The 12,317-nt window shown below is 53.3% G+C and overlaps 1 protein-coding gene across 1 annotated transcript in view; it reads right to left on the reverse strand.

The window, feature by feature from the left end:
* Window positions 1-3,475: 3,475 nt before the first annotated feature.
* The window catches only part of PPARGC1B (PPARG coactivator 1 beta), a 105,226-nt gene continuing 96,384 nt past the window's right edge, over window positions 3,476-12,317 (reverse strand). Inside the window, 4 exon segments of the mRNA XM_042949451.1 lie at window positions 3,476-5,133; window positions 6,108-6,262; window positions 9,032-9,153; window positions 11,479-11,554. Coding sequence (XP_042805385.1) covers window positions 5,033-5,133; window positions 6,108-6,262; window positions 9,032-9,153; window positions 11,479-11,554 — 454 coding nt within the window. The 3' untranslated portion in view covers window positions 3,476-5,032.

The raw sequence follows: 12,317 nt of genomic DNA on the forward strand, positions 1-12,317 counted from the left end.
GCCAAGTCGGGGTTGAACTTCTCACCATCCCCACGAGAAACTATGGCTTAGATCTGTCCTGGGGAGCTGGCCTCCTCATACAAGGTAACTCAGCCAGGACCATGTGGGTTCGAGTCTGCTGCTGGTTGGTTACCTGGCAGAGAACTCGCACCCTGAACACGAGCTGGGCGCGGCCAGAGAATGGGATCCGGTTCACGGGTGAGTGATGGGTTCCTGACGCTCCCGGCTGGTAACCTGAGCCTAGCGGGTTCGAAAGGGACTTGAGTGCTCATTCCATCCAATAGTCTCATCCGTTAGATGAGGGAACAGAGGCCCCGGATCACACAGCAAGTAAGAAACATCAGGTTTCTCACTGAGATGGCTTATAGTTGAATGACTTGCTCTGTAAACCCATTTGATGTCAGCTGGGCTGTTTCAACTTTTTATACATATATAAAAATAGGTACCAAGATCTAAACTCACCATTCCCCATCTCTAGGGCCTCCAACAAAAGGGCCAGCAAAGGGCTGCCCTTTCCTGCTGCTATTTAGGAAGGCATCTCTCCCCTCCCTCATACCAGCCCCACTCCCGACCCCATCCCAATCCCTAGGAGAGTACCTCGCTCAAGCCAAAGGAGACCCATCTTTGCCAGCGTAGAAACATGGAGCCACGCTGAAGGGTTGTGGTTTTCTCAAAGTGCTTTTATTGGTTCAATGCAAAGTCAGCCTCTGCCTACTTCCTGGACGTCCTGCAGCCGGCTCCCAGGGGTCTCCCCACACCCAGCGTCTGTTTTGGGCCACGGGCACTCCTGTGGGCTTCCCAGCTCCCGAGCTCTCCCTCCATTTACCCTGTACTTCCGGACTCAGCAAACAGCCCCGGAGCCCTGTCTGCCCCGCGGGCAAACACCCCGGGGACTTGACTTGGGGACCGGCTTAAACATATTGCACATAAGCACTAGCTGCTTTCCTTCCGCCCCGGTGGGAAGGGGTGAGGGGGTCCCTCTTCTTTGGCCAACAAAACCATGAGGTTCACTTTATTTGCTACCGCACACGCGATTTCTTCCCTTAGATCTGAGGGTAGCTGCTAGATCTCAATGCTAAGAAAAACACTGCCATTTTGACGTGAGTCAGATCAACCAATCCTCCAGGGCTGATTCCGCTTCACAGCCGGGACGGCCCATCTCTCAAGCTTCAGGCTCAGCTGTGATTTCAACTGAACCCAAGGCTTGGGATGAGGTTCTCACCCGTCCATGCAGAAGGACCGTGTGTCAACGCCCTCCCTGCCGCCCCCAGCCGTCACTTGCACGGTGGCCTCGGCACGCATGTTGCACATGCCTAGAAGACACTGCTCTCAACACATCAACAAGCAGAGGCTTGATGCAACAAGTGACCTCTTACTGCATCTTTTCCTACGTCAGGACTTGGGCGCTGAGTGTTTGCAGCTCAGAGCTCTCCTCCCTTCCTCCTCCTGCCCCCAGAGCCCCGGAAGCCCTGCCTCTCCCCTGAGCACAGTCACCACGCAGCACTGCAAGACCTCACGGCGGATGCAGCCCCCTAACTCGTGCTCTTGGACCCGTTTCCTGGCTTGGGAGCAAGGTGTGAGGGGCTACGGGGGGTGGGGGCCTTCTCTGCACTCCATCCACTCATATTCTTTACCTCTTTGATGCATTTTCCTTCGGTCACCAGAACCCCCAAGCGTGAGGATTCTGATTCAGCCTTGTACCGACTGAGGAAGGAGATGGAAGAATTCCACTTAGCGGTTGGATCGGACATTTTTGCAAACACCAGCACAGCACAGGGACGGACAGTACAACCTGCCCGGCGTGGGCAGCTGTCGACACGGTCTACAGTAAGCTTTTATGGCAATCACATGTAAACATCATCCAGAGCAAATACGAGGACAGAGCTACGATGAGATGGTTGCCAAAAGCAGCTGCTCCCTCTGGATTACTCCTTAATGTGGTGGGCAAGAGACCAAGGTTGCCTAGTTTTCCTGGAGGAACCCCGGAGTCTCCTTGGTTAATAATACACAGCACCGAATGAGTCGTCCAGATAGAGGTTATCTGCGGGGTTGGTCATTTTTAGAAGAACTTGCAGCCTTTTGTGGACGGGATGGCAAGCAGAAACCCTGCGGGATGCTCTCGGCAGACATCCTCTCCCGCCAGCGGCCAGCCCTGACTTTAGGCACATTACCTCCCAACGCCGTGCGCAGATCTCTGCTCAGGCTCTGCTCAAGGGCCAGTATCTAAGTAACCTCAAGGGTCCTGTGTTAACCTGACTGGGAAGGGCAGCCTCGGCTGACCCAGAAGAGAGGAGAGAGAGAGACTGGTCTTGTATGTAGGAGCGGCTTAGGCAACCTCTAGGCCAACTCTTCCTGGTGCAGAAGGGTGGGGGAGGGACTCTGTGACTTAGCAAGGTCACAAAGCAAGTTCTTGGTGGAGCCAGGCCTCAACCCAGCTCTCCAGACTCTGAATCTAGAGTTCCTTCCTATAGGCTTCCACAGGATAACACCTTAGTATACTCCTTGGTGCAAATCAGGACGCAGTGGGGGCAGCAGACAGATTTAAATTCTATTCTATTGCGTTCCATAACCATTTATTATGTGCCTACTGTATGCTAGGCAGTGAATAGCTATTAAAGGAATTTACAATGTTCAGGTCTGTGCTGTGGATAGTCCCTTTCTTGGTTCATCCTCACAAACCCCGCCTCCCTCAAACATTTCATGTCCGCTATTCCATTCGCTCCCCCCACTCAAGTGGGGGTCATGTGTCACGGTATTATTGCGAGTCCTGTGCCAACGAATGGCCTTAGGGGAATTTTCTCTCACAGATCAGGACACGATAGGGATGGGCTGACGTGAAACCCAGCCACCATTTGGTTCTGTATAATGGGAACCTTTCGAAGATCAGACCAGGTTAAACTCTGATCCATTAGTAAATGGCTGCCCAGAGCACTGTGTTGAGGATTCTAATAGTTAGTATGACCAAGCTCAAAGAACATGAGTGCTGTGGTCGATTAGTTATGTCTGCCACTGGCCAAGGAGGTGGGAGTAGTGGTATATGTGCCATATATGTATTTGCCATCCCAAGCTAGATACCACCTTCACAGAAGCTAAGACTCTCAGAGCCGGCAGGAACCTTGGAGATCAACTTGCCTACTTCCCCTCAGTCCATTTCAGAGAAAAGAATGTGGGGGCCCAGAGCGGTCAAGTGACTTGATCCCCAGGAGCTCAAATTCCCTATTCTTTCTAAAGCCTGTTTCCTCCGGTCTTCTCTGTGGGCTGGGAGTATTCTCACCTCCCAGGACAAGCTCACTTTCCCAGTATACCTACTAAAGTACTTGATAATCTTAAAAAAAAAAAAAAATCAACTACCAATTCTCAAAGTTCTAAAGCCTGGCAGTAGCAAAAGATTAAATTAGCTTGTTTAGTTTAATGAGTCAATTTCAAACACTGTTAAAGCAAGCAGGACTTTTTCTCTTTCCTTTTCTTTTCTTTTTAAGACAGAAACTTCCCAAGGGACCCTGATATATGAACGAGATTAAACTGGAGCCACTCTGTCTGAGGCAGAAGCAATGAGCTCACACCCAGCCTGGCCACGCTTTCCCAAGGCACCTGCACAACATCCAAGCTGGACATGGCTTGACATCACTCATGAACATCAAGTTTACGGTAAAGCCCAATCAGAATGTTGTCTGGATGGCAAAGGACCTTGGAGATGGTCTTATCCACGCTCGGTCCTCACATGCTCTCCTGCTACCCCTGCCCCATCCACCGAAGCGACTTTCCAGGTGAGGGAAAGGGAAAGACAAGCCGGTCGGAGTGGGATGGGTTGGTGGCTGGCCCCAGCAAGGACGGCTGATTTTGGATCACCCTGCCTGTGCCATCCCAGGCGTGTCACTGAAGCTCTCATGGCATGTCCACAGAGCCCTCTGGATCCAGATGCAGGTCCAAGTCTAAACCTGCCTAATCCTGGCAAGGCAGTTGGTGACTTAACCCTCAAAGTGAGCCCGGAGACTTGTAGTCTGTGGCCCAATGTCACTCAACTCACCTCTACCAGTCCCTGTAACTTTGTATCTTTACCCCACTACTGCAGGAGCATGGGACCAGGAATCAGGAGGCCTGGGCTGGCGCACCGCTCTGCCCTCCCACTGGCCGTGGGGCCTCAGGCCCGTCATCTCACCTCTTGGGGCACTGCCCGCCTCACCTGGAAAAACAAGAACAGTGCAGCTCACCCCTGCCTTCCTCACGAGGTCCGCCAGGATCCGAGTGCGCCAGGCCAGGCGCAAGCTCCGGGCACGAGCTGGCACCAGATGAGGGTTCTGACTCTAACTGGACCCACCCTTGCTCAGTGAGACACCGAGGGCAGAGCATGGCAGAGAAGTCCCAGAAACCTCTCCCCTCTGCTCCTCGTTGAGGCTGCAGGCCGCACTTCCCTGGGGATCAGCCTCCCGGCCACCCGGCGCCTCTCGAGCATTCTGGCAGAGGGAGCGGAGCAGCTCAGTGGCAAACACCTCGCGACAGTGCATAGTTAAAAAATCAAGGAAGCGATACGATAATCCCAGGCACAGTACATCTGAGCCATAAATACGTTATTTGAAGGATATACTTTTTTTTTCTTCAATTAAAAATGTGTTTATAATCCTGATTCTATTCACGAGTAACAATTTCATCATCACATACTACGGACAAGAAATGTTATGGTGGACACGGCTGCACGTCTACGAGGGAAGTCGGTCAGGAAGGAAGGGGGAGATGGGTGACTGACCCAGCACTTGGAGGCGCACCCGGGGCCACCCGCCGGAAGCGAGGACACTAAGTGGCAGTGGGACATCAACACCATGGAAACTCACAGACAGAAGCAGCTTTGTTCAATGTAAACATTGATTTTTTTTTTTTTTTAAAAGGACAGCAGTCTCAAGTGTCTCTCTCACGTGTGTTCTCTCACGCGCTCGCTCTCTCGCCTTCTCATATACTTAATTTCTTTGAAAACGTAAACATATTGGAAGGGCCTTGTCTGAGGTATTGAGGTATTCCTCGAAGGTTAAGGCTGTTATCAATGCAGGCTCTGCTGGGCCTCCTTCAGTAAGCTGTCAAAATCCATGGCTTCGTACTTGTTTTTCACGGATGCAGGAAGGGTCTCTTCTGAATTGGAATCTGGGCAGGGGGTGGAGGAGTCAAGGAGAGGGGAAGGCAGTGAGCCACTCAGAAAGGCCAGGCGATCAGAAAATCTGCCACTGGGGTCAGCTCCATGGGGTGCATGTGGCCCCAGGCCTCCAAGAACACCAGACAGCAAGAATCACCTTTGCCATTCTACCGTGACACCTCTGCCCTGTCGTCAGTGTCTCTCGGCCTCGGCTGCCCTGTTTCTAGAATGCGGTGGCCTGAACCAGAGCACCCTAGAGCTCCTTTCTAGCTCTGATATCCCATTAATCTATTTCCCTAAGAGCTTCCTGCTGGTTAGTAAACCGCTGCGGAGGTCACGGAAGGTGGCCACCAGAGCTAGGATGCCCTCATTGTAGAGACACGGAAGCAGGTCCCCATGGGTGGCCGTGCAGCCAGGTGGAGCACTGCCCGGCCTGGAATCCTCCTCGGTTTACTCACACTCAGCCCCGTACTACGGAGCCCGTGTCAGACTCTCCTCTACAGATAATTCTCTCCTAAATTGTACTTCTTTGTCCTTCTTCACCAACTCCTCTCCAAATGTGAGAGCACGGTGACAATATTATTTCGTTGTGGCCCATTAATGGACAAGGCTGCCTGCTGCCTGTTGGGGTCACCATGGAATGCCCCTCAAGGTGGCAGTGCAGCCACTGGCCCTGTGAGGTCAAAGAGACAGCAACCATCGTTCTACCAGCCGGCTGTGAACACAAGACTAGACCTTCCAAGTGGCCACAGGAGGCTTGAATCTGGTACCAGTCTTGGGAGAGGACAAGATGGACCAGAGACCAGAAGAAAAGCAAGATGGCGGCCTCCAGGCGAAGTGGCTGCAAAGTTACCCAACCGGCACATTAGAGCTTTGGTGTGGGAACTGGGTCCAGAGGGGCTTTGGGTCTGGGTTTCACTAAAGGAGGTCACTGCCCCTCGTGCCTTGGGTCTCACTGGAAGGTGGCGGAGCCTTGTGTACTTACCATAGTCAGTGTGTCTGGGCCAGCAAAAGTGCTGGAGCCCTCCGTAGCTCAGCTGGAAGGAGGGCTCGTTGCGTTTCCGCAGGGCAGCGCCATTCCTCAGAGACAGGGCAGCGTGCTCAGAACACCGGTAGGTGATGAAGCCATACTTCTCGCCTCTGTGGGGAGAGGTCAGGGGGAGCATGTTACTGGGCCAGCTTGATTCATACCCTCAGACCACCCATTACCAGAGGCAGAGCAGAAAGCCACACTGATTCAGTAACCATGGCCGCTTGCCCCCCGCCCACCCCAATACGGATGAGGGCAGTCGCTAGGCTGACCTCTACTGTGTGAGAACAGTAAGAGCAGGTGATTCCCAGAACGTCTGCCGGGCGCCTCACTCTTCAGATCACCCTGCCAGTGGCCACTGGCATTTTCTCCCCGCTCAGGGATGAGGAAAACAGGCTCTTCGGAGTTCAGAATTTGCCCCAAGGCAATGGCAGGCAGGGCATTTAAACTCAGGCCTCCCACCATGAAAGCTGATGTACTTCTCTTGGACCTGTGGCACCTAGGCCCCCACCCTTCCCTCCTGCCTCCTTCAAAGCCAGCCTCAGCTACCAGCACCTTGGCTGCTGCTGACTTAGCCTCCCCCTTCCCCAGTACAGCTGGCATTCTGTACACATCATCCTTTATGGTGAACACCTCTCTGCTTGCTCAGCAACTGAGCCACGTGTTCAGCCGCGCTCAGGACACCAGGGGATGTCACACGATGGTGGCCCTCCCTGGCCACAGTGATGCATTCAAGGATGAGCCTGTCGCCCAAACCAGAGCCTCAAAGAGTGCATCCCAGCTCTTGGCCCCAACTGTGAGGGAGACTCCTGCTGCCCCTGGTAGGAGGTACGTAAGCTTAGGCATGGAGGCGGCCATTTTGCCACCCGAGGGAAGCCTGCTTGAGAAGGGTGCTGAGGCGAAGGGGGGCCTGAGGTCGGTCCTTTCCCCAGCTCCTCAGCTCCACAAACAGCAAGAAAAAGAATCCTGACCGATCTGTCCCTCTGCTGCGTGCACTCCTCAGGGCAGAGACAATGTGGACTTCTGCTACGGCCCACGACAGGCTTACCGACACTAGGCGCCTAGTAAGTACTCAGCTGGCTCACATTTCCTGACACCTCTCTGAACCAGGCCAAAGTTGGACCCCTTCTGCCTCTTTCAACGTCCAAGCCGGCTTGCTTTATTTTTGCACGTTCTCTTTGTTTGACGTCCTGAAGACTGCACAGAACTTAAAACCATCCTATTTGTGTAACGACTTTCTCTTTTTAAGTTGTGGTAAAAACACAGAACACACAAAGTACCCTTTTTATGGTTTTTAAGTGTACAATTCAGTAGTGTTAAGTGTATTCACGCTGCTGTGAACGGATCTCCACTTTCTCCGCTTGCTGTTCCCAGGAATCTGACCACTGCCGACACCTCACAGAAGTGGAACCCATATAGCATTTGTCCCCTCGTGGCTGCTTATTCCACGTAGCCTAATGAGGTTATCCATGATTGTCAAGGTTCATCCGTGCTTGCAGCATGCGACAGACTGCCTTTTTTTTTCTTTTAATGTTTAAAATACTTATTTTTGAGACGGAGAGAGACAGAGCATGAGCGGGGGAGGGGCAGACAGAGACAGAGAGATTGGGAGACACAGAATCCAAAGGGGGCTCCAGGCTCCGGCTGTCAGCACAGAGCCCGACACGGGGCTCGAACTCACGGAGTGTGAGATCACGACCTGAGCTGAAGTTGGACGCTTAACTGATGGAGCCACTCGGGCGCCCAAGATTTCCTTCCTTTCTAAAGCTGAATAATATTCCTTTGTTTGCATGTACTACATGTTGTTTCCCCATTTATGAGCCAATGGGCATGGGGGTGGTTCCCCCTTCTTGGTTATTGTGAAAAATGCTCCTATAAACAGGGGCGTGCGAATATCTCTTTGAGATCTCTTGTTTTCAGTTCTCTTAAGTATATACCCACGGGTGGGATTGCTGGATTGGATGGTAATTCTATATTTAACTTTTTGAAGAACCTCCCTACCATTTTCCATTGTGGCTGCACCATTTTACCTTCCCACCAACAGTGCACCGGGTTCCGATTTCTCCACATCCTTGCCAACACTTGTTATTTTCTGGAGCCACCTTAATGGATGTGACGTGTGTAATGATCCCTACGTAGAAACAAGTTTCTCATTGAAGTTTTTAAAACGATTATTAAATTTGAATTTAAAAACCTTCAAAGCTCAGTTGGCAGATACGATGGGAGATACTTTAGAGTTATTTCAAAACTGACAAAGTTTTGACATCTAAGTCGTGCGTTTACGTGCAACCTATGCTTCCTGCATGCGGGTTCCCTGACAGATGAACACTGCTTCCCCAGGTGAGTGAGGAGAAACAGATTCCCAGCAGAATAAAGGGTCTGAACTGGCTGCTCTGGAGGAACAGAGGGGCATGAGTGGCACGGGTCCTTGCAGGGCAGTGTGGTTCCTGTGTAAGTGTCCCTTTAAGCCCTGGGGGCTGTTTGCTGCCCTATATCAGAGTGGAGACCTAAAGCAGCTATGAGAGCTGCAGATTTGACTCTGCTACTAACTAGCTACTCAGTTAATCTGTCTGAGCTGCCTGGGAAGGGAAAACAATAGAAAGAATGAGTGCATATGTCACAGGCAGGTTAGAACGTTTAAGAGAAGGCACAGGATTTGCCTGGCAGTTAGCAAACCATCAGTGGGAGTTTACTGCTTATTATTTGGCCACACAGTTGTTACTGGACCTTCTCTGGGACCTGGCTCTCCAGGTCCAGGCTGCGGATCTCATCAGATTTGTTCTGCGAATCTTCTCCGGCATCTTTTGTGTGGCCGGCCCTGGACGGGGACCTCTGCCCTTCCCTACTCCCCTCTCCTGCACTAGCTTGACCGGACTCACCTGTTGTTTCTCGTCAGCACCTGGCACTCCACAATCTCACCGAACACTTCGAAGCGCTTCTTCAGCTCTCGGGAGCTCATGTCACTGGAGAGATTGCGAACATATACCACACGGCCTTCACCCTGCTCAAGGAGGGAAACACACAGAAACCCAGTCATTTCCTGGCTTCCTGGGACCCGCTTGATGGGGGGCTTCTATGGAGTCCTAGGCCTCAGCCCACGATGTCCGGCTGAGTGGGTAACACTAACTGGGGCCGGAATCAGAGAAAGGACAATGACGACCCCTCTCCGGAAGACCTGCCTTGTTGGAGGAGGGGACTGCTAAGTGTCAGATGGGGAAGTGGCTTTAAAGGGAGCAAATGCTCACTTGAAGGAAATGAGCAGAGAATGGACAGAGGCAGGAGGGGGGAGTTTATCATCATTAATCTAACTGCTTACTCATAACTGCTTACTCATATTTGTGTTTGGAGTCTGGGATTTTTTCTGGGTAGTGGGGAGGGGATAGGAAGGCAAGCTGCTGGGGCATCTAGATGGCTCAGCCGGTTAAGCGTCCGACTTTGGCTCAGGTCGTGAACTCGAGGGTCTTGGGTTTGAGCCCCATGCTGGGCTCTGTGCTGACAGTGTGGAGTCTGAGCTCTCTCTCTCTCTCTCTCTCTCTCTCTCTCTCTCTCTGCCCCTCCCCCCCACTTGCACTCTGTCTCTCAAAAATAAAGAAACATTAAAAAAAAAAATAAGAAGAAAAAAAGAAAGGCAAACTGCCGAGGATGGGAATGGGCAGGCATGGGAAACCAGGTCGTTGTGGGGGTCACAGTGAGCTGGGAGGAAGGCAGTGGGACCAGGACACAGGTCTTGGGGTCACCGCTATCCTCAGTTTTGCCAGGGCAGTGCATAGACACTGTGACTAAGGGGTCACTTCAGGTGAGCCGGGTGCCATGCTGCGGGCCCCTAAAAGAGCCCAGCAGAGGGAGGGGTGGGGAGCAACCCAGGATGGAATGTGCCCTCCCCTCCAATCTGTGATTGGATCCAGTGAATGCCATCGCTGCTCTGACCCACTGGAGAAACTCCGGCTGCATCCTGGAAACCTGTGCTTTCGTGGGTGAAAGTGACAGGTTCTGGTTTGGACAGGCTTTCTCCGGGAACAGGTTAAAGCCATCTGGAACCACCCCACTCTCCTCTCCCAGCTGGCAGGGAGGAAAGCAAGGCCCAGGGGCCACAGCAGGCCTCTGCTGTCAACCATGGGAACTGGGTTCTGCTCAGTGTAGGCATCCCTTCCCCCAGCCTCCTTGCAGCTCCTTACACTGGTAAGTTCTTTCCTGCCTCTGCCCCATGGTTCTCCTGAAACTACGTGGTGGCTCCTTTCATCTGTCAGGGTCTAGCTCCTTGCAGATGTCCTTCCTAGACTGCCAAGTAAACACATCCTCCCCACTAGTCAAAACACGACTGTTTGTTTCAGAGAGTTTAGCCTCATGTGATTAATTCCACCGCGCCTCTCCCAATCTCTGATTACAGTGTTTATTCCTTGCTTACGAGTCTGTTGCCTTTCTCTCCCTTCTGCCCCAACCACGGGAATGAGGACCTTGTCTGTCTTGCTCATGCCAGGCACGGCCCCACTGCTGAATGGTCACACGTGGAATCCAAGGTGATGCTCCAGGCACAGCCTGTGGTTATAAGTACCAGCCTGCAGGCAGCTGGGTACCTCTGGGGTATACACACCTCATGTGTCCTCCCTGCTTCTGCCCGGAAGTGCCAGTTATGCAGGAAAGCAATCAAGTGCAAGCCTGTTTGTCTTTCTGAGCATCTGTCTTACCTTCTCTTCCCTTCTTTCTAGTGACATGGAGGGGCTGGCTCCGGCTCCCCACTGCAGATTCCTGATGAATTTTCTCTAGGTGCTTTGCAGTGGGTTCACCAGGCATAGCCTGGGCCCATAAACTAACTCTGGGGGAAGATCAGGGGGGTCAGTAAGAAGCAAGAAGCAGGCTTCTCCTGGTCCCTCAGACCAGATCAAGCTGGGGGACGCTTAGGAAGGACAAGGCCCAACTCCTTTGTGTATGGATGAGTAAACTGAGGCTCAGGGAAGCTGGGAGACCTGCCCAAGGTCACACAGAGGGTGGTACCAGGGCTGGTTTGTGGCCTGGCTGGCCCTGCTCTGCTCCCCGCCCCCCACCCCCAACCGCAGCCTGCCCTCTCGGCCCTGCTAAGCCTCTGACGTTCAGCCCTAAAATCACCACCCACTACATGCCTCACTGCTAGTCCCTCGGCCACACTTTGCACGATGCCACCTCTGATGCCCTTTGGTGACCCTGGTGCTTCTTTAAGTGAGAGAAACGTGACTATCTTCTGCAGGCCACAGCTGGCCTCAAAAAGCTTCGGGTCTATGAAGTCCCTGCACATCCTGATGCCCCTGCTCTTCCCCATTCACTCCGGGCTCTGGGGCCCCAGATCACTTACAATGGCCTTTTCCCGCCGCTTCCTGGCATGCCGGACACTTGGCGTTCCGTCTGAACATGGCCCTCTGCTCTCACATCTGTCAGTGAACAAGCAAACCAGAGGCACTCACTCTCAGGAGGGACCACGGCAGGGTGGGCGGGTGGAATTGCTCCCGGAAGCGAGGCACACTTCTTTAGAACTCGCTCGTGAGGGCAGAAGGAGCCCAGCACGCCCCGTCCCCGGCCCCGTCCCCAGCAGTGGCAGCCTGGGGCTGGGCATGGCTCTGAACAATGTGACCAGTGCCTCTGGCCAGCCTCTGGGACGAGATCACTGGGAACCACCGTGTCGCGAAATCCCAACCCGTCTGAACCTCGCCTTTTTATGCCATTAAGGGTGGAAAGGCCCTCTCACTTCATCACTGTCTGGGACCTGATGGGGGGAAAACAACCTTTGAGGTCTTACGCTTCCCCATTTTCCAGATGAAAACCCTGAGGCTCAGGTTCAATATGGGTTTGCCTAAGGCTGGAACGTGGGGAAGCCAGAGCCAGAAGGAGGTCTGCTGATCCTGGACCCACTGCTGTCTAGTGGCTGGAGCCCAGGCACAAGGCAACCCGGCCCTCACAGCCCCCACGTCCAGTCTGGCTACCAGGCTCAGCAGCCCGCATGCGCCGCCCGGGGCAGACCCCTGGGTGCCACACGCCTGCGTCTTCCCGCCTGTCTGCACAACGCCTCCTCCCCCAGAGAGCCAGGCTGCTGGACTGGAAGGAGCACAGCATGGGAGGCAGGGGGGAGTCCGGGCTCTGCACATACTGTCTGCGTCCTTGGGAAATACAGCACACAGGATAAGAACACAGACTCTC

The sequence above is a fragment of the Panthera leo genome, chromosome A1 (assembly GCF_018350215.1).
Source record: "Panthera leo isolate Ple1 chromosome A1, P.leo_Ple1_pat1.1, whole genome shotgun sequence".
NCBI classification, from domain to species: Eukaryota; Metazoa; Chordata; class Mammalia; order Carnivora; family Felidae; genus Panthera; species Panthera leo.